Below are 20329 nucleotides of genomic sequence, written 5' to 3'. Positions count from 1 at the left end.
GTCGTCGTCGGATTTCATCAAATCCAGTGTAAGGCAAGGTCAGAAATCAGAATCACTTCGTATGATTTCCGTGTAACTAGACATAAGACTGACTAATCGCAATCTGTTTAATTTAAGATATGAAAATCAAGCTTATAAACTTGGGATCGATTTATCTGGTGATGGTACGTTACGAAACAGCATTACTGATACCGTGCAGTGATACTCCTGGCATGGCAAAGTGGTCTACTTGTACCGTATCCTTGACATACCAGTGGTGCATGGTCTAAAGTGTAATGGTACTGTATAAGTAGACCTCTTGGCCATATGAGACATATCACTGCACTCAGCCAATGCTGTATCATATCATACCACCACCAGAGCAATCAGCTCTTCAATACCAAGACAAAGAACCCCTAAAATCCCCACAATCCATAATAAAACATTCCATAAATTTTTTAAAAATTCAACATTTTTTTTTTTATTTTTTTTATTGAAAAAGTCGAAAAAAGTCTTAATCTAAAAAGTGTTCATCCACATTCACATCTCAAATTTAAGCTGTAGCATTAAAGTTGGCAAAGCATGGCTGCAAAATTGTCATAACATTGTCTCTATTTTGACGAACATCAATGAAATTATTATTATTACAGACATTTCCAGCCAACAAAAGCGTATCCAAATTGCGTGCATTTTCAATTAATTGACGATCAATTGCATTAATTTGATTATTTTCAGCATCAATATGTACAAATTCACCAGCATGTCCACCGAACGATCTCAAGTCCAATCGTGTGACACGGTTAAAGGCCATACCAAGATGTTCAAGTGATGGCAAATTGAAAATCTCAACTGGAAGTTCCGTAATTCCATTTGAATCAATTTCAAGGAATGTCAAGTCTCTCAAGTCATCAAACCAGCGATGATTCAAGTTATCAATACCACAATTGGCCATTTGAAGGATGAACAGGAACGAGAGTCCATTAAATGCATTTGATGGCATAAACAAGTCACGATTACCACTCATTTCCAATAAACTGAGACGTGTGAATGATGAGAATGCATTTCTTGGTAATCTTGTGATTTGATTGTTTTGGAGATACAACCACATGATGTTGTTGGCAACTGGTGCAAGCCATGCTGGATCGAATGTGCTGAAGTTGTTGAGTTCGATGTCTAAGGCGGCAATTCTTGTTCCTAAAAGTATGGGAAGATTAATAGATTGTGGCGATTAAGGACAATGGTCAGACATTAAGGACAATCCAGTGCTGCACAAACTGTGCTGTGTCATGGCACATTTTGATGGTAAGCCACGATCGTGTGTCGCAACACACAGTTTAGACAACATAGTCTTGCAACATGTCACACAATCTGGACAACACTGTCTTGCCACATGTCACACAGTATGGACAACACTGCCTTGCCACATGTCACACAGTTTAGGACAACTTTGGCTTGTCATGTCACACAGTTTGGGCAACACTGGATTGCCACGTCACACAGTTTGGACAACACTGACTTGACATGTCACACAATTTGGACAACACTGACTTGCCACGTGTCACACAACTTGTGCATCACTGTCTTTCCGCGTGACACAAAATTTAGACAACACTGCCAAGCCACGGCACACAGTATGGACAAAACTGCCATGACACATGTCACACAGTTTGGACAACACAGACTTGCCACGTGTCACACATTCTGGACAACACTGCCTTTCCATGTCACACAGTTTGGACAACACAGTCTTGCCATGTCACACAGTTTGGACAACACTGTCTTGCCACATGTCACACAGTTAACACAACTAATAACTTACCTTGGAACAATCCTGGGAACAATCTAGTAAGTCTGTTATTAGCCAAGTTCAAAACATTAAGATTTGGATTTCCACGGAACAAATTGTCAGGAATAACGATAATGTTGTTACCAGCCAAATTGAGTGAGAACAAATTATTACAATTTTGGAATGCTTCAACGGCAATAGCTTCAACATTGCTGTCAGCAAATACCAATGATTCGATGAATCTGAATCGTTGACAAAGGATGGCTGGGATTGATCTTGTGTTTTGTTCAAGTGCTGTAAATTGGATGAGATGAAAATTGAGAATTGGTTAGGTATGAAAGTGAAGGTTGTGGGGAATTTGGGTGGAGCTCTCAAGGATGACCCCAAAGAATGACTCCTAAGGATGACCCCCAAGGATGACCCCCAAGAATGACCCCAAGGATGACCCCAAGGATGACCCCAAGGATGACCCCAAGGATGACTCCCAAGGATGACTCCCAAGGATGACCCCAAGGATGACTATTCACAGAAATGGCCCAAAATCCGGACCCAAGCCGACTTGAACCTGGTCTGAAGCCAGATCCATGCTGGCCTTGAGCAGGATTTTTGGCAATTTCTACTCAACCTGCCTTCCTGGTTCAGCTACACTAGTCACCATCCCCTCAACTCTACAGCACCCATAGCATCCCATAGAATCCCAAAACCCCCAAAAGCAGATCACTTACCAGTCAAGAATCTAACACTGTTGTCATTACGTCCAGCCAAGTGAGTTCCACCAATATCATCAAATCTCAAACGATCATTTGGATTATCAACCGACAATTCACAGATATACATCGATCCACCTTCCAATGTATAATCACATGTAAGTTGTGCCTCATTAAAGTTACCAATACATCCCGACAGCCGCTCCAAAACATCATCACGGAACAATGGAATGTCCGTAAAGCTCAAATCCGTACACTGATTAAATGACAAATTAATTGAATTAATTGATGAATTTACACGAATCATTTCCGGATCAAAGGCAGTAACTCTATTAAGTGACACATCAATGCTCAACAATGAGTTAACAGAACGTCCAAATGCATTAGCATCAAGTATTCTCAAATTATTTCCATCAAGTCCAAGTGTCTCTAAATTTGGCAAGTCAAAAATGTCATCAGGCAACAAGTCAATACGATTCAATGCCAACTCAAGATCCCGTAAGAATGTCAATCGTGAGAATGTAGCCGGTTCGAGTCTCTCAAGTGCACAATTAGCAATTTGAAGAATTTGAAGATTTCCAGCACCAAAGAAGGCATTGTGTGGAATTGATGGAATTTGATTGCCATTAAGTTCAAGATCAACCAAGTTTGAGAGACGATCGAAGGCATTTTCAGGAATTGCACGAATGTTGTTGTCTGTAAGTCTCAAGATTCTCAAGGAACCAGCAATTGGTGCATATGTAAATGGATCAAATCGTCCAATATTGTTGTGGGTCAAGTCGAGGACTTGAATTTGGGTTTGGGCGAAGGCATATGGTGAGATGTCCTCAATTCCGTTGTTGGACAGGACAAGAACTTGAAGATTTGTGGCAAATACGAAAGTTTGAGCTTCAATTGATCTAATTCTGTTGTTCATGATTGTCAATTCCCGCAAGAATCCACATCCTTGGAATCCATCAGCATTAATTTCATGCAGATCGCTGTTAATAATGTCCAAAATTTGCATGCTACGGAACTGACGGCAAATAACTGATGGAATTATTCTTGTGTTCTGTCCATCGACTTCAACAAGTGCAACTTGATCGTCATTTGATGCTGGAAGATGCTCACCCTCAATTATATTGATGTTATTGCTGCCTAATGGATTTATCAATGTCATACGGCACCAATAGATTCTTCCGGTAATCATACGGTCATAAACACATGATGCTGTCAATGTTGCTGCATAGTTTGTCGTACATGTTGCCAAGTTCTGTCTTGCCAAGTCCAAGTCACCGCGGACACCTTGTTGATTGAAATCAGCACACAAATTATCAGCAAAATTAAGAATATCCAAACTAGTTCCGCGTTCTAAAATCTCAGCATCAAATGAGTTGATCAAGTTACGTGGTCCATACAACAGTCCAATACTTGGTAATGAGGCACCAAATGACTCAGCACGAATATTAACAATTTGATTCTCGTAGAAGAACAGCTGATCGAGTCTTGGCATTGCATTAAAGATATTTTCAGGTAATTCAGTGATTCCATTACGATTGATTGATAAAATTGTGAGATTTGTGAGTGTTCTGAACCATTGTGGATTAAGTTCCATAAGATCACAGTATGATAAGCTCAAGTCACGGAGATTGACGAGTGGTACGAATGCATCGGCTGTGAATTAGAATGGAGAAGGTGGGAAGGGTTAGAATTGAGGGTTATTGGGGGTTTTTGAGGGTTTTTGAGGGTATTCTGGGTAGTCCAAGGAGTCTGGTTAGACCTGGTAGTCATGGATGACCGGATAGTCTGGGTAGACTGAATATTCTGGACTAGGTAGTCTCAGTTGACCGGATAGTCTGGGTAGATTAGGTAGTCTGGTTAGACCTGGTAGTCTGGTTAGACCTGGTAGTCTGGTTTGACCTGGTAGTCTGGGTAGATTAGGCAGTCTGGTTTGACCTGGTAGTCTGGGTAGATTAGGTAGTCTGGTTAGACCTGGTAGTCTGGTCAGACCTGGTAGTCTGGGTAGATCGGATAGTCTGGTCAGACCTGGTAGTCTGGTTAGACCTGGTAGTCTGGTTAGACCTGGTAGTCTGGGTAGATTAGGTAGTCTGGCTAGACCAGGTAGTCTGGTTAGACCGGATAGTCTGGTCAGACCTGGTAGTCTGGTTAGACCTGGTAGTCTGGTTTGACTTGGTAGTCTGTGTAGTCTGGTTAGATCATATAGTCTGGGTAGTCCAGGATAATCTAGATATACAATACTCACGATTCAATCCAGTCAATCGATTTCCATTCAAGTACAATTCCTCTAATCCAGTCAATCCAACAAATGATTCACTTGGAATGGTTGTAAAACGTCCATCAATCAAGTCCAATGTTCTCAATGTACTTTGTACAGGTGCAAACCATTCTGGATTTAAATCTTCAAAGAAATTGAATGACAAGTCCAAGAAGTGAAGGACGGTTCCAGCAAATGCATTTGGTGCGATTCTAACGATCATGTTGGATCCAAGATAAAGTTCCTCCAACAATGGACTGTTGCTGAACAAGTTGTCAGGTACTTCCATAATATTATTAACACCCAAGTGCAATTGTCTCAAGTTACGGCATGTGCTGAATGCTTGTGGTGTAATAATGTCAATAAAGTCATCAAATGCCAACAATGCTGAAAGTTGTGGGAACTGCTGACAAATAATTTGTGGAATATTTCTGGTATTTCCGCCAATAATGTCAACTGTCTGTACATTATTGTTGCCCTGTCCACCAACATGTGATCCACTGATGCTGTTAAACTCATTACCAGTTGGATTACGGATAGTCATGTGACATCCATAAGCAGCACCGGATGCATCATAACGGCACTCAATGAGATCAGGTCCAAAACCTCTAAAGCATCTGTCAAGACGACGACGAACATCAGCACGTCCATCAAATGACATTTGGAAGTTATCATTTGAGCATGTATTGCCGCTAAGCTGTAAGCTGTTCAAGTTCTGGGCAACATCAAAGAATTGTGGTTCAATTCCATGAATTGCATTATTGGATACGCTAAGAATCTCAAGTGCTGGCAGGCTTGTTCCAAATGGTGCTGCTGTGACTTGTGTCAAGTTATTTCCAGCAAGGTAGACATTTGTCAATCTACGGGATCTGGCAAAAAGTCCATCCGGTAATGATGTAATTGAATTTGATTCCATATGAATTTCAGTCAATGCTCTCATATCATTAAACCACTCGACATTTGGTTGACTTAATCCACAATTGATAACGTGAAGTAACATAAGACTGTCAAGTTCTTGGAAGATATTATTTGGTATGGTTGTAAAGACATTACCAGATAAGTGAAGATTTTGAAGATTTCTTAAGCCACCAAAGGCACCATTTGGAAGTGATGTAATTCTATTTGTGATCAATAGAAGTGAACTCAATGTTTGACCGACTGAGGCGAATGTTGCTGAACTAAACACACTGATCTCGTTGAATGAGAGATCAATTGTAGTAAGACGGGTTCCGGTGAAGGCATTTGGTCCGAGGACACGGATGCTGTTTTGGCTGTGGAATGAAAGGAAAGGGGAATTTTGATTAGATTATGTGGATTAATAAAGGTTAATAAATTAGGGATTTGGAATTTAATGGCTGTTTAGACAACATTCCCATTAGATAAGGAGCAAGCTCAAAAATTTCAACATAATAAAGGCTGATCGAATCTTCGGTAACCGGTTAATTGGTTAATCCAGTGCTGTCTAAACGTTTTTGAGCCAAGGAACATTTTGATGGTTAGCCACGACCGAAACTGCACACAAAGGGCCACAGTATACACCATGTACTACAGTACACAAAATATACCACAGTTCCGCGACTCACAGTCTGATCAACACTGGGTCAATCGATCATAAATTCAACCCAAAGCTAACTTGACTTGCTTATTGTCGGATTCAGCTTAAATACTACTCCAGACTGTCGTGGCTCTATTAAAAGTGCTGGACTTAGGATCCTTTAACCGAAAATTGCTGTTCTGAGTTATTAACTGAGTGTATTTATGTCGATTTTACAATTAAAATGCATTCTCAAGCTTTGGTAGCTGCTTTAATTGCAAAAGAACCGATAAATCATTGACACGAAATACGGATTTTCATTACCGGTATTGATTTGTATGAAATACCGGTATTCAATACCGGTATTACATGCAATTTTGATATCGGTATTGAAAACTATGCTTTCTCGCTATCGGGATCGGGATCGGGATGTACCGGGATATCGGGATCCCGAAAATTTATCGGGACCGGGATTTCGAGAAAGCATATTGAAAACCCTAACCCGAATGGAAATAAAACTCATTAAAGCTCTTGAATTTGAATCTATTTTAATCCATACAGGGTTAAGCCACCATAAGGATTGATAACTAGCACAACTTAGATGACTGAGTAAGCAACACAGTCAGATTAAAAGCCTTTGGTCCCAATCTTTGTTCCAAATAGCTCTATGCAGCTCAAACTTCACTATGATTATTCAAAATCATTGCTTGAACAGCACACCGTGTTTGCTAGGTTACCAAGACTTTGTCGTGGCATTAATAAGACACAAAGTGGCCCTGACGGCACCATGACAGCGGATTTTGACGCATTATTACAGCAAAAAATGTAATTTGACACATTTTGTCACTCAAGTTGCCATAACCCGACCATACCCAATTATACAACCTAATATCCACTACCAGACAAAGAGCTTGCTTTGGCATAATACACAAAGGTGTACGGTACCAAAAATCAGTCTCTGTCTACTAAGAATCAACTCTACTTACGCCATATTAAGTGTAGTTAAGTGAATATTGTTCCTAAATGTATTATCAGGAATAGCACCAATACGATTCATAACTAATGTAACTTGTTGAAGATTAGCACATCCCGAGAATGAACTTTCACCAATATTTTCAATTTCACTTGCTGTCATGTATAATTCACGTATATTTGGAAATTGACGGCATATGATTGATGGAATATTTCGGGTATTTTGGAATGTTGCTGATAAAAATGTTACATCAGCATTTCCACGATTTGCAAGATGAAATCCAGCAATTTCTGTAAAGTCGTCAAGTCCATTTGGATTATTAATTGTTAGATGACATGTATATGGATATGCTTGTGATGCTTGCACATAGTTGCAACTGATACGATCTTGTGATGAGATCAGTGCGACTTGTAGCGATATTAGTAGGAATATTGTCTTTTGCCACATCGCGATAAACAGCGAAACGAACCGTTTGACACTAAATTAAAGACTAACTAAATGTTTAAGTACTTCGACGGTTTTTAAGGCTTGTTGACTTATCATTTTCTTATCAAATTTCACCTTTATCTTCTACTCCAAAGGTTTGGTTATATAAGTGTCAATTGAGGTAATTGAAGTAAATGAGTGGATTGGGGATATTTTGACTAGGACTTGCATGCATATAATAACTTTTAAATAAAGGTTAAGGTTCAATGTGAAGCTCACATTAGATTAAAAAGTAACATCAGTTCAGCTTGAGTTTCGCGACGATTGAGCTTCAAATTCCGCTTTGGTTCAGCTTCAATTCAGCTTCGGTTCGGCTTCAATCTAAATGTATGCTCAGCTTCAGGACTGTTTCAGTCCAGCTTATTGAGTTTAGTCTAAGTTGAGTTCAGCTTCAGTTTTGATTCGATTTAGTTTCATTCTAACTTATTTTCCGCTCAGCTTTGATTCAGTTCAAGTTCAGCTCATGTTTAGCTTCATTCTAGCTTTGATTCAACTTATATTCAGCTTCAGTTGCTCTTCAAATTTGCTTTGGTTCAACTTAAGCTTCAGTTCCGCTTCGGTTCAGCTTTAGCTTCAGCTCAGCATCAGCATCAGCTTCCGTTTCAGCTTCAGCTTCAGTTCAGTTCTGAACCAGTCTAGAACTGCTTAGATTTAGCTTCAAATTCGCTTAGCTCCAGTCTCAGCATATCTTCGGCTAAGTTTTAGTTCAGCTTCAGATTAACTTTGGTTCACCTTCAATTCCACTTAGAATCAGTTCAGTTCAGTTCAAGTTCATCTTAAGTTCAACTTATGTTCAGCTTCAGTTCCGCTTCGATAAAGCTTCATTATGCTTTCTCGCTATCGGGATCGGGATCGGGATATCCCGGGATTTCCCGATCCCGAAAAATCCCGGGATCCCGAAAATTTATCGGGACCGGGATTTCGAGAAACCATACGCTTCATCTAAGTTTTGTTCCATTTTTGGCTTAGTTTCATTTCCACTTCGGTTCACTTTCAGTTTCATTTAGGTTCAGCTTCAGTTCCGCTTCGTTTCAGATTCAGTTCTGCTAAGATTAGCTTCAGTTCCGCTTAGGTTCCACTTCAGTTCCGCTTCAGTTCAGCTTAGGTTCCGCTTCAGTTCCGCTTCAGTTCAGCTTCAGTTCCGCTTGAGTTCAGCTTAGGTTCCGCTTCAGTTCCGCTTAGGTTCCGCTTCAGTTCCGCTTCAGTTCCGCTTAGGTTCCGCTTCAGTTCCGCTTAGGTTCCGCTTCAGTTCAGTTTCAGTTAAGCTTCAGCTCAGCTTTTATTCAGCTTCGTTAAGCTCCAGCTTGTGCTTAGCTTCAGTTCATCTTCATTCTTGTTTAGTTTCAACATAGGTTCTGCTTCAGTATTGTGTCGGTTCAAATTCAGTTCCACTTCTACAATTCATCAAAAATGCTTCCTAAGCCTTCCATCTTCCCTAAACATTTATCACTCCATGATGAAAGCAAAATATGTCAAAGTGTTGGTTGATAATAAAACAATATAAATTTTAGATCACATAAGCCAATTAAGCAGCACTTCTGATCCAACAATTTTTTCCATAGACACCTGCAAATGCTCCAGGAAATGTCGACGATATTATTGAGGAAATTGAGGAAAAAAAAAATGAAATTTTTTCGAGATAAAGTTTAATTAATTAAGGTATAAAAGGGAGTCAATGAGTAACAAAACATTTCATTAATATTGTTTTGATAGATGAAGCCTTAAGTCACCAAAAAGTGTGTTATGCTGCCAACAAAACAATCAAATCCGATAATCAAGCTCATTAAGTCTTTTATTGCGGGAAACGATAAGGAACACCAAACAAGAATTGGACTTAATCTTGACGTAAATTGCACTTTTTTTTTAATGGTTTTGATAAATTATATAATTTATATGCATACCAATACAGGCACACAACCTTAATAAGTCTTAAAATAGAAAAATCTAATCCAATTTTGATAAAAATTTTCTTTATTGTGTACTTAATTAAGCTATTGGTGCTCTCAAAAAACGTGAGACTTAACTGTTAACGTGCTGATAATTATTATATTTTGTGCCTTTATTATGGATGAATCTATCTAACCGACAATTGATAACCTTATCGGAGGTTGTTTTAACAAAGTATTAATGAAAAATAGCAACAAGTGGATTTAAACAATTGATAATTTGGGTGATTTTGCTTCTATTTCCAGGCACAGTAATGTTGATAATTAAGACATTTGTTAAGGCACTTACTTCCTTATTTTGATGGATGTACTGATCAATTCGTGATCTTATGTAGAGTGCGCGTGCACGAGTAGAGCAGAGTACTAATGCTCTCGTCAATAAATCGGTTAATCGATCCAAAATTCCGGTCCTAGCTCGTTATGACTCTGATTTGATTCCGGATTCGATTTAAATGTGGTAACATATTAGAATCACGCCGGACTGTTGTCGAATTTTGGATCAATTAGCCATTTTAGCTTTCGTAGCTTAGCAAATGTCAAGTGCATGCTGTAATAGTCAGGAATACTTTGAAGGAGGATGTTGATAGAGACAGTTTAGCACTTGGCAAATGACAATCATCAATAGAGCCAGTTTTAGACGACAATTGAGGGACAACATGAACCACAGCCGACCTATAAAGCTCGCAAACTAAGGAACTCCTAATTACTTTGGAGTCCATTGGAAGTTCAGTTGAATCCAACTCTAGTTTGACTAGTCAACTTATATTCTTGACCTTTCTACATCAGTCTCGACAATTTCATTTCTTCTAAAGTTTTTGTTTACTAACTTAGTAGTTCCGATAAGAATTAAGAAATATTTTAAGACTTTTTATTATTCTCAATGTTTTAAAGTTTATTGACAGTGCCTGTTTGGTAACAAATTATATCAAATCTAATCTAATTGTTTGATAACAGAAAATGTTGTATAAGTTGAGTTTTGAGTTCGGTATAATGACTTTTATTAGGTTTCTTAGGTATTTGATGTAGGTATTAGTATTGTATATGGCAAAATAACGGAGATGTGCAGATATGATTGGAATTGTGGAAGCAATTTTGAACAATTGGGGGTCTAAATAAGTTCTCTTTCTTCATTACAGACTGCCTAAATTCTTGGGATTTCCATTAATTTAATCAGATTTGCATCAACTTCTCTCCTTCTCTCTTGAGACTAAGTGAACGACTTCTTACTAAGCTGACATATTTGGTATGAGGAGTGACGCACAATACAGATGTTCAATGCCCTTCAGCCTATCCTACCCAAGTACCTACTTCCATCTCTCCGTGGTACATTCCTGGCTATGTCAATCCACTCAAACGGTGTGGTACTAACGGAGCAGGTTAAATTTGAGCGTGAGACCCCGCAAGCCCATCCTCGTTAAACAACCTTAAGCCACAAAACGTTACAAGAATATTCAACGGACAGATTATGTGCTCCTACCAAGGAAGTAGAAGTAAATAAGTAAATCACAGGGATAGCATTACCCATCATAATCCCGAATCTAAGAGAAGATCATGAATAAAAATTGAAAAAAGCCCAAAAACATTTTCACGAATTAATTTTTTATTAAGTCAAAAAAACAAAATATTTTTTGTCAATTCCTAAAGCTACACAATACAAATTAAATTCAATCTTGAATCTTATCGCATAAATTTCACAATAAAAAAAAATTATTTTATTACAAATTATCAAAATTATTAAAGCAGCCATTAAGTGCTTGCATAACATTTGATAGCTGATCTTGAACATTAAGGAAGTTACTGCTCGTGCATGTATTTCCAGCCAATAATAAATCAGTTAATGTTGTTGAATTTTCAAGAATTCGACGATCAATTGCATGAATTAAATTATCTTCAGCATCAAGTCGTTCAATTCGTCCTAATGATGATCCAAATGCTCTCGAGTCCAAACTTCCAATACGATTAAGTGCAATTCCAAGAATTCTCAAGTATGGCAAGTCAAAGACACGCTGTGGAAGTTCCGTAATGCCATTCATGTCAACCTCAAGACGATTAAGGAATCGAAGATTCTTAAACCAGTGTGGATTTAAGATCATTAAGCCACAATTGGCCATCTCAAGATCATAAATATTTGTATTGGTCTCAAAGGCATCGGATGGAATGAAAATGTCTGAATTTCCACTAAATTCAAGATCAACAAGTCGTGGGAAGGATCTGAATGCATCATTTGGGAATCGACGGATTTCATTGTTACGGAAAATAAGGTAGCGCATTTCTGAGGCAACTGGTGCAAACCATGCTGGGTTGAAATCACGGAATCGATTGTTTTCGATGTCAACGTAGTAGATTTGTGTGCCTGATGTGAATAAAAATCAATAAAATTTGTATTAAATTTACAATTAAGGTTGTATATTTAGTTTGACGATTTCTTGGTCATTGGTATGGTTCGGGATGATGCAAGGTAACCACATAGCTGGTGTATTGACACACCTAGTATGTCAAAGTGGAACCCAAACAGCACAAGTCAGTTAATCGATCCAAAATCCGGCACGAGACTGTTGTAACTCAAGCATGGACACGGATTAGGTTTGAATCTTCAACAAATTCAAAGTAACGCTGAACTGGGTCAGTTTCTCGGATATACGCCTACTCCTACTCCTAAATTTGGTATATATACTTAAAAGTACAATTGGCAAGTGGAAGCCAGCGATTGAGTCAGCTTCAGGCAACTCCTGTGGGAGGTCATGGATCACAACTGATCTGTACGACCAGCAAAGTAACTAAGTCAGTAAGTACTTAATGGTACATCTTAGGATAGGAACAAGGGTAGGTGTATATCAAGAAACTGGTTCCAGGACATCGTAACTCTGAGTTGGTGTCGGATTTGAACATAATCAGTGTCCATGTAAGCGTCAAGTCAGCTTAGTGCCGGATTTTTGATCAATTAACTGATTTTTGCTATTCAGTGTACATCCGTACTGTAGAATATCCTTAACAAGCGATCAATTGCTCAATGAGCCTCTTACAATACCTAATGAGCATACTAATCTCTACCGTAATCACCTTAGTGAGCCTTAAGAGTTCCCAATGCCGATACCAATAATTCGAAGAAACCTCAATTACCATATGCTCATATATTAAAATCCCCATACCACAAAACTCAATCCCCAATTCTACATACCTTGGAATATTCCAGCACTCAATGTACTCAACAGATTCGATGCCATATTAAATACCGAAATATATGGATTTCTTCTGAATACTCCATCAGGAATTTCAAGAATTCTATTTCCAGACAAATTAATTGAATACAAATTTTCACATCCATTTAAGGCATCAGCTGAGATGATTTCCAAATTACTTGCAAGGAAGTAAATAGCTTCAATTCCTCTAAATTGACGGCAAAGGACGGATGGCATGGATCTTGAGTTTTGGTCGATTGCTGAAAAGGAATTGAGAAAGGATTGTTAATAAGGATGTGGAAATGATGGGTTTAAGCTAGTGATGGGCAACCTATGTGATGTGGTAGAGGATTACCACCAAGTAAAACTCCAAATAGACAAGATGCATGATTGTATGATGCCATAATAGCACTTCACATGCTCATTGTCTATTAAGGAATCCTCAATTATCAGAATAATGCCTTAATACCCAGATTATTACAAAACCAGCTTTAAGCAACTTCTAAGCTGACCTTTTTCAATTCAACTGAACTTATAAGCTGCTCAAAACCAACATTTTGAGGATCTAACTTCCATAAGAGGCACACAACATGAAAAAGTCGGAAAATAGTGTCCTCAGGCTGTCGTGACTCTAAATTTGCCATAATCAGGCTCTATACTAGAGTAACTATGTCCAGATCAGGGTGAGCTGCATGTCTAGCATCTCTAGTCTGAATGGGACATAATGAAGAGTCACACTGGTCATACTGGTCACTATTAGTCATACTAAGCTAATCTGGTCACGTGTGACTCTAGCATGGGTCTCATTGACTCTAGGATGAGGCTAAGGCTGATCTGGAGATAGTGACTCTAACCTTAAGCTGAATTTGACCAAATCAGACTCGATTCCAGTGTCATGCCGCCCTATAGACACCATTGTCCGACTTTAACCTACCATGTGTCCATAATCCCTTCAAATTCTAGGTATATACCCAAAATAACCCCAAAAACCCACCCAATTCCTTACCTCTAACATGTGTCACATAATTATCATTATGATTTGGCATATGCTCAACCGTAACATTATCAAATCTCAATCGATCATTAACATTATTAATAGTCAACAGGCACTCATAAATAGCTTCATCTTCCGTAAATGTACAGCTTATAGGAACATCATTATAAGCACTAATACAGTCAGCAAGTGCATTCAAGACGGAATTACGATTATTTGGAATGTCAGCAAAGTTAGCGCCTGGACAGCTATTAAATGCCAAATTCAAGTTGCTCAATGTTCGACTTTCTGTGATGATGTTTGGATCCACAGCTGCAATTCTGTTGAGTGACGCATCGACTGTCCATATTGAGTTCAATGACTCACCAAATAAGTTGGCATCAAGACTTCGGAGGTTATTTCCATCAAGTCCAACAATGTGAAGATTTGGAAGATTAAAAATATTTTCAGGCAGCATGTCAAAGTCATTAAGTGCCAATTCAAGGTCCACAAGGCTTCTTAATCCTGAGAATAATTCCGGCTGGATTCTCTCAATTCCACAATTGGCAATTTGAAGGATACGAAGATTAATCAATGGATTAAACAGATGTGCAGGAAGTGTAAAGAAGTGATTGTGATTCAGTTCCAGATCCTGTAAGTTGTACAAGGCAGCAAATGCATTTTCAGGTAGCTGTTCAAGTCGATTGTCGGACAGCCTTAATGTTCTCAATGATGCACCAATGGCTGCATATGTTGCAGGAACAAATTCACGAATTTCATTAATACTCAAGTCAAGAAGTTGAATTTGTGTGCCTGCAAATGCAGCAGCTCCAATGGTTTCGATTCTATTGTTGTCAAGGTACAGTTCGAGGAGGTTTGGTGCTCCACGGAAGGCACGGTCTGGGATTCTTCGGATATTACCGCCCATAAAGATAATTTCACGAAGGAACCGACAATGTCCGAATGTATCTTCGGTCAGTTCCGTGATGTTATTGTTGATAATGTCCAAAATTTGAAGGCTACGGAACTGCTCGCAAATGACGGACGGGAAGACTCGTGTGTTCTGGTCAACTGACTCGATGTACATGACCTGATCGTCATTGGATCCAGGAAGATGATTGCCTTCAACTCTCTCGAAATTGTCATGTCCTGATGGATTGACGACTGTCAAGTCACACCAGTAAATACGTCCGGTAGTCGTTCTGTCGTATGTGCATGCAAGTCTTGGTACGGCTGCGAAGTTGGCTGTGCATGTTGACAGCTGCTGAGCAACAAGTTCTGGATCTCCACGGACATCAAAGATGTTAAGTTGCGTACACAAATTGGCATAAAGCAACAAACTTGAAAGGTGAGTTCCACGTGTCAAAATTTCAGGATCAAAGACATTGATGGCATTTGTGGTTCCATAAAGTGTCCTAATTGATGACAATGAAGCACCAAATGATTCAGCACGTAACTCAACAAGACGATTGGCATAGAAGTAAAGATCCTCGAGGCTTGTCAGCGAGTCAAAGACATTTGCTTGGAATTCAGTCAACTCATTGCCGGCAATTGACAGATGAATGAGGTTGCTGAGTCCTGCAAACCATGCTGGATTGAGTGTACGGATGTTGCATCCAGCAAGTGTCAAACGTCTGAGGGTTGTGAGGTTTGAGAATGCGTTGCCTGAAATGGATGTAAATTGAGGATATTAGTGGGTTTGGTATATGGATTGGTATAGGGGATAGGAGAGGGATTTTGAGGGGGGTCTAGGGCAGAGGGGTAGGCAGGAGGGAGGCTTTGGGATGACCCTGAATGTCAATTAGACAAGCACCTGGAAGTCGGGTTTGGGGTCGACCCTGAATGTCAATTAGACAAGCACCTGGAAGGTCGGGTTTGGGGTCGACCCTGAATGTCAATTAGACATGTCCCTCGGGGTAGGAGTGTGGATTGACCCTTAATACTCACCAGCAATGCCAACAATGAAATTATTATTCAAATTTAACGCCTGCAATGCCCTCAAATTACTGAATGTTGTGCTCTCAATCTGCTGGATGTAATTCCTATACAGATCCAAGTCCTCAAGTGTATTTTCAATTGGCCGATCCCATTCTGGACTGAATTCATACAGCCTATTATTCGACAGCCCCAATGACCGAATTCTAGTTCCAGCAAATGAATTAGCATTCAATCTTGCGACTCTATTGTTTGCCAAGTTCAATTCACGCAGAAGTGGGCTGTTTACGAATGTGTTATCGTCTACGGTTGCTATCTCATTATATGATAAATCTAATCGTTCCAATGCACGACACTCGCTAAATGATTGTTGACTTAATAATTCAACGAAACTTGACATTATGACTAAATCACGTAAGGCATTAAATTGACGGCATATGACGGGCGGGATGTTACGGGTACTTTGGAACATAGCGACAAGTGAGATGACATCGCTGTCTTCACGATCAGCAAGATGCTCGCCGGCAATTGTTGTAAAGTCATTGCCATGTGGATTTGTGATGTCCAAGTCGCAGCCGTATTCGTGGCTGGAATCTGGCGCGAACCTGCATCTGGCCATTTCAGTTCCAAAATTAGCAAAGCACTTTTCAAGTGTTGTCATTGCTGCTGGACGTCCTGTCTGGATGTTGTACAAGTTTGAGTTCCAGCATGATCCACGGTATAAGGACAGTGTGTCCAAATATCTAGCACGGACGAACAGTTCACGTTCAACAGCCACAATTGGATTGTTGTCGACGGCAAGAACCTCAAGGACGGCAATGTTGGAACCAAATGCAGCGGAACTGATTGATGAAATGTTGTTGTTGCCCAAATAGAGACGACTGAGTCTGGAAAGAGGTGCAAAGACACCAGCTGGCAATGTAGACAGTCCATTAAATTCATAATGGAATTCATCCAAAGACACTAAGTCCGTAAACCAGTCAGGATTAATTTGTGGGAAGCTACAGTCGGAGATGTAAATATTCTCGAGTCTATCCAAGCCGGTAAAGACATCGCCAGGGAATGTTTGGAATCGATTTCCGGTCAAGTCGAGGTACTTCAAGTTACGAAGATTTGAAAATGCCTGGCTGGGTAGAACTGTGATTCCGTTGGCCAAAATTTCGAGGGTTTCTAATGTTGAATTGATTGGTGTGAACCAGTCGGGGTTGTATGTGCTTAAGTCGTTGACTCCTAATGCGAGGTATTGAACGCGGGTTCCTGAGAAGGATGTTGGAGTTATGAGACGGATTCGGTTGTTGCTGTAAAGGGAAATGAGGTTGTTAGTTGATGATTTTTAAGGATTTTTAAGGAATTTTGACATTTTAAAAATTGAAAAATATTATTTTGGGACATTTTGAGCATGTTTGTGCAAACTTAAGAGAATGCTTGTAAATTACTTAATACTCCTATGTACCTATAAGCGCATCTAAACGCTTGTAAATGCCTTTAAGTGACCCTTAACATTATATGATCTCCAAATGTTCCCTAATGACATAAATGGACTTTATATCAGTGCTTCTACTAAACAATTACTTAATCTTATCACCCAAGGTCAACAAGGTTAATTACTTTTAGATCTAATTCAAATATTATGAAATTTCCAGACATATGAGTCATTTAGACCTAGTTTGATTATCTTAATAAATTAACTTCACATGTATGAAGCCGCCACGATAACAAAAGTCGATTAAATGATCATAAATTCAGTAAAAGACAAGTGTGATTCTAACTTGTTTCCAGATTTGGTTTGAAAATCAGACGCTATGCTAGAGTAATGTCTATTTTATGCCAGAAACATGGCATAATTGTGTAGGATTTTTGATCGATTAACTGACTTGTGTTATTAGCATCAGAGTCAGTATTTGACATCGGCGATTGACCAAAATGAAGAAGAATAGTAAATGACTTGAATATTAGCTCAATAAGCTTAATACAATTAGAGTTGCAAAACAGGTATTTATGACAGGTAAAAACCGTACAATTTATTGATAGTTTGTATTTTTTTGTAAGAAAAACCATACACATTATTAAGAAATTGTCCAGTTTTGGTTTGTGACAGGTGCCTGTTTTGCATTTCTGAATACAACTCAATTTAAAGTTCATCTAAGTTAGTCTTAAAGCTCTACATAAATCTCATCTCAATCAGCACTGTAACTCTATATACAGCTCATCTGAACCTGCTTTATAACACAGTATGAAATTCATCATAATCTGATATGTTACTCAATACAAAGCTCATCTAAATATGTCATATTTCTCAATGTATATCACATCAGTTTTGGTCAGCACTTTAACTAAATGTGGACCACTTATTCGACCTCAAATTGACGTGAGTCAGGCTCTGATTCAATTTAAATGAGGAACCATGTTAGACTCAAGCCGATATGGTGTCGGATTTGGGATCTATTAACCGATTTGCACTTTATAGATCAGGAAACGTTAGGAAATTACGTATCGCTTAGGTAGAATTTACAATTTTCATACAGAGTCCAAATTTTGGTCCATAAAGTGTTACAATTGAGGAAGAATGGTCCTAAAATGCTGTACCTAGAGTTACGTAATTCACGAACGTCCCTACACCTAATTTGTCACAACTTTTCCCCACATTTCAACTCACCTCAAATAAATAAAGTCCAATCTTTCATTATTCCTAAAAGTATTTGCTGGAATCTCACTAATTTCATTAAAACTCAGCATAATATGCTCAATATTTCGACATTCAGCAAAAGCAGCTTCATTAATGTTGACAATATTACTACTCGACAAATACAAATCCACAAGATTTGGGAACTGTCGACAAATAATCGACGGAACAATTCGTGAATTTTGATTATATGCAGTCACATACAGCACATCCGAATCATTACGTCCATCAAGATGTGTTCCTTGAATTCTATCAAAATTATCCAATCCAGTTGGATTAATCAGCGTTAAATCACATGTGTATGGATATGATGGTCCAATTTGTCTATAATTACAGCTTAATGTTGTGGCTTGAGATGCAATCAGCACTGCTTGTAATAAAATTACAAGAAAAATTCCTTTAAGCCACATCGTTTTTGAGGTCCAAAAGCAGCGGCACTAAGTAAAAAACTGAAAATTTTTATTCGTTCGACAAGCTTTTTAAATTTTAATTTTATCAATTTCCTCTTAATTCCTTTTGGACCTTAATCTTATCGGATACCTTAATTTGATAATTCTGATAGGAGTTTGGAACACACACTTGAAACTAGGCTTAAGTTCAATGTTTTTGAACATTCTGTTGATTGTTTTGGGATATTTTGTTATGAATGGAACTGTTTTTGTCAGGAAATCCGTGATTTTTTATTCTGTTTGTTGCTGATTATCTTATCTAAATTATAAAATCCTGCAATAAAAGTTAATCAAAATGTTTATCAGATTGGTTGTCTTTGATATGGTGTTTGACTAGATTGTAACCCGAATAGCACAAGTTAGATGATCGATCCAAAATCTGGCATTATGGTGGCGTGACTCTGATTTAGATCCAAATTCCTTTTAAATTACGTATTCAAATTAGGATTCAAACTGAATTTAAGCCAGAATAACACCGATCTCTGCCGGAATTCGAGTTGATAAACCAACGTGTGCTGTTCGGATTCCAGACAACATCTATGGGAGTTCATGGATCAAAATTAATTTATACGACCAGCCTAGTAAGTAGATTGGATTTGAAGAGTAATAGACCAGGTACTTGATGCAGCGTCCATATTTCATGGATATCTCGCCGTTAAGTTACGGTAAAAACGGTCCAAAGTAGATCATCGTTTTACTGACACTTGCATTAGAACAAGAAGCTAGCAGCAAGCATTGGCTTGTGTATATTGACATTTCTTTTGATTCATTTCACTTCAGCCTATCCCCTTTAGTGCCTCGGGGCAGCTTCAATATGGATGCCAATTAGCGACTTTCTTTTGGTGCCCCGGTGCAACTTCCAGCTGATACAGATAGGTTTGACCGCAACATTTGCTCAAATTTAATATGGTTGATCAAAGGTCGTCGATTTAAATTAAGCCATTCTTAAGTTTGTGATTTTCCAAAAGCTTAGATGCTTCGTTTGTTTAATATATAAGATTAAGTTGAAACTAGAGTTTTGTAGAACATTGGATTAGTAAATGGATTAGAAATAAAAAGTGTATAATATGAAGTGTACTGGGAAAAACCATAAATTATCTTCAAGACTACCTACCGAATAAAATACTAACATGCTGCTTTCGTAAATCTCCTATATGGGATTAGCGGTCTGAGTATTATTTTTTTGGCAGCATATTAGCGATTATTTTTATTTTCTGAATTAATTTTGTAACAGAAATTTATGTAAACTGCGAAATTCTTTAAAACAGAGTAAGCAGAACACCAGTTTGGAGGCACTACCGATTGGATTCCGGAAACTATCGTGGAGATGCCATGATGCCTCTTTAGATTTTTAAAATCAGGACTCCCAAGATGTCGCTGATCCTGATAAATTCTCGAGACCAAAACCGAGACTAAGACTGTGACTAAGACTGAAATAATAGAGA

At 38.6% G+C, this 20329-nt stretch overlaps 1 protein-coding gene and 1 long non-coding RNA gene across 3 annotated transcripts; one reads left to right on the top strand and one right to left on the bottom strand.

The window, feature by feature from the left end:
* Positions 1-429: 429 nt before the first annotated feature.
* LOC139089929 (uncharacterized) lies at positions 430-18871 on the bottom strand. The gene is made up of 10 exons (XM_070639583.1): positions 18409-18871; positions 15765-17050; positions 13851-15482; positions 12844-13104; positions 11385-12018; positions 7247-7711; positions 4715-5997; positions 2491-4125; positions 1799-2059; positions 430-1173 (listed from the first exon to the last, which is right to left on the bottom strand). The coding sequence occupies exons 1-10, from the start codon at positions 18843-18845 to the stop codon at positions 533-535; spliced, it is 8535 nt and encodes a 2844-aa protein (XP_070495684.1). The 5' UTR covers positions 18846-18871; the 3' UTR covers positions 430-532.
* On the top strand, positions 9269-10531 carry LOC139091559 (uncharacterized). 2 transcript variants are annotated; one of them, XR_011544523.1, is made up of 4 exons: positions 9269-9378; positions 9433-9564; positions 9711-9840; positions 9912-10531. It is a non-coding gene; the product is annotated as an uncharacterized lncRNA (long non-coding RNA). The 2 variants fall into 2 exon arrangements; XR_011544522.1 differs by lacking the exon at positions 9711-9840.
* Positions 18872-20329: the final 1458 nt, after the last annotated feature.

Source organism: Chironomus tepperi, unplaced genomic scaffold (genome assembly GCF_022539635.2).
Source record: "Chironomus tepperi strain 1889 unplaced genomic scaffold, CSIRO-AGI_Ctep_v1 contig_13, whole genome shotgun sequence".
NCBI lineage: Eukaryota > Metazoa > Arthropoda > Insecta > Diptera > Chironomidae > Chironomus > Chironomus tepperi.
This window is presented reverse-complemented; position numbering and strand designations above follow the sequence as displayed.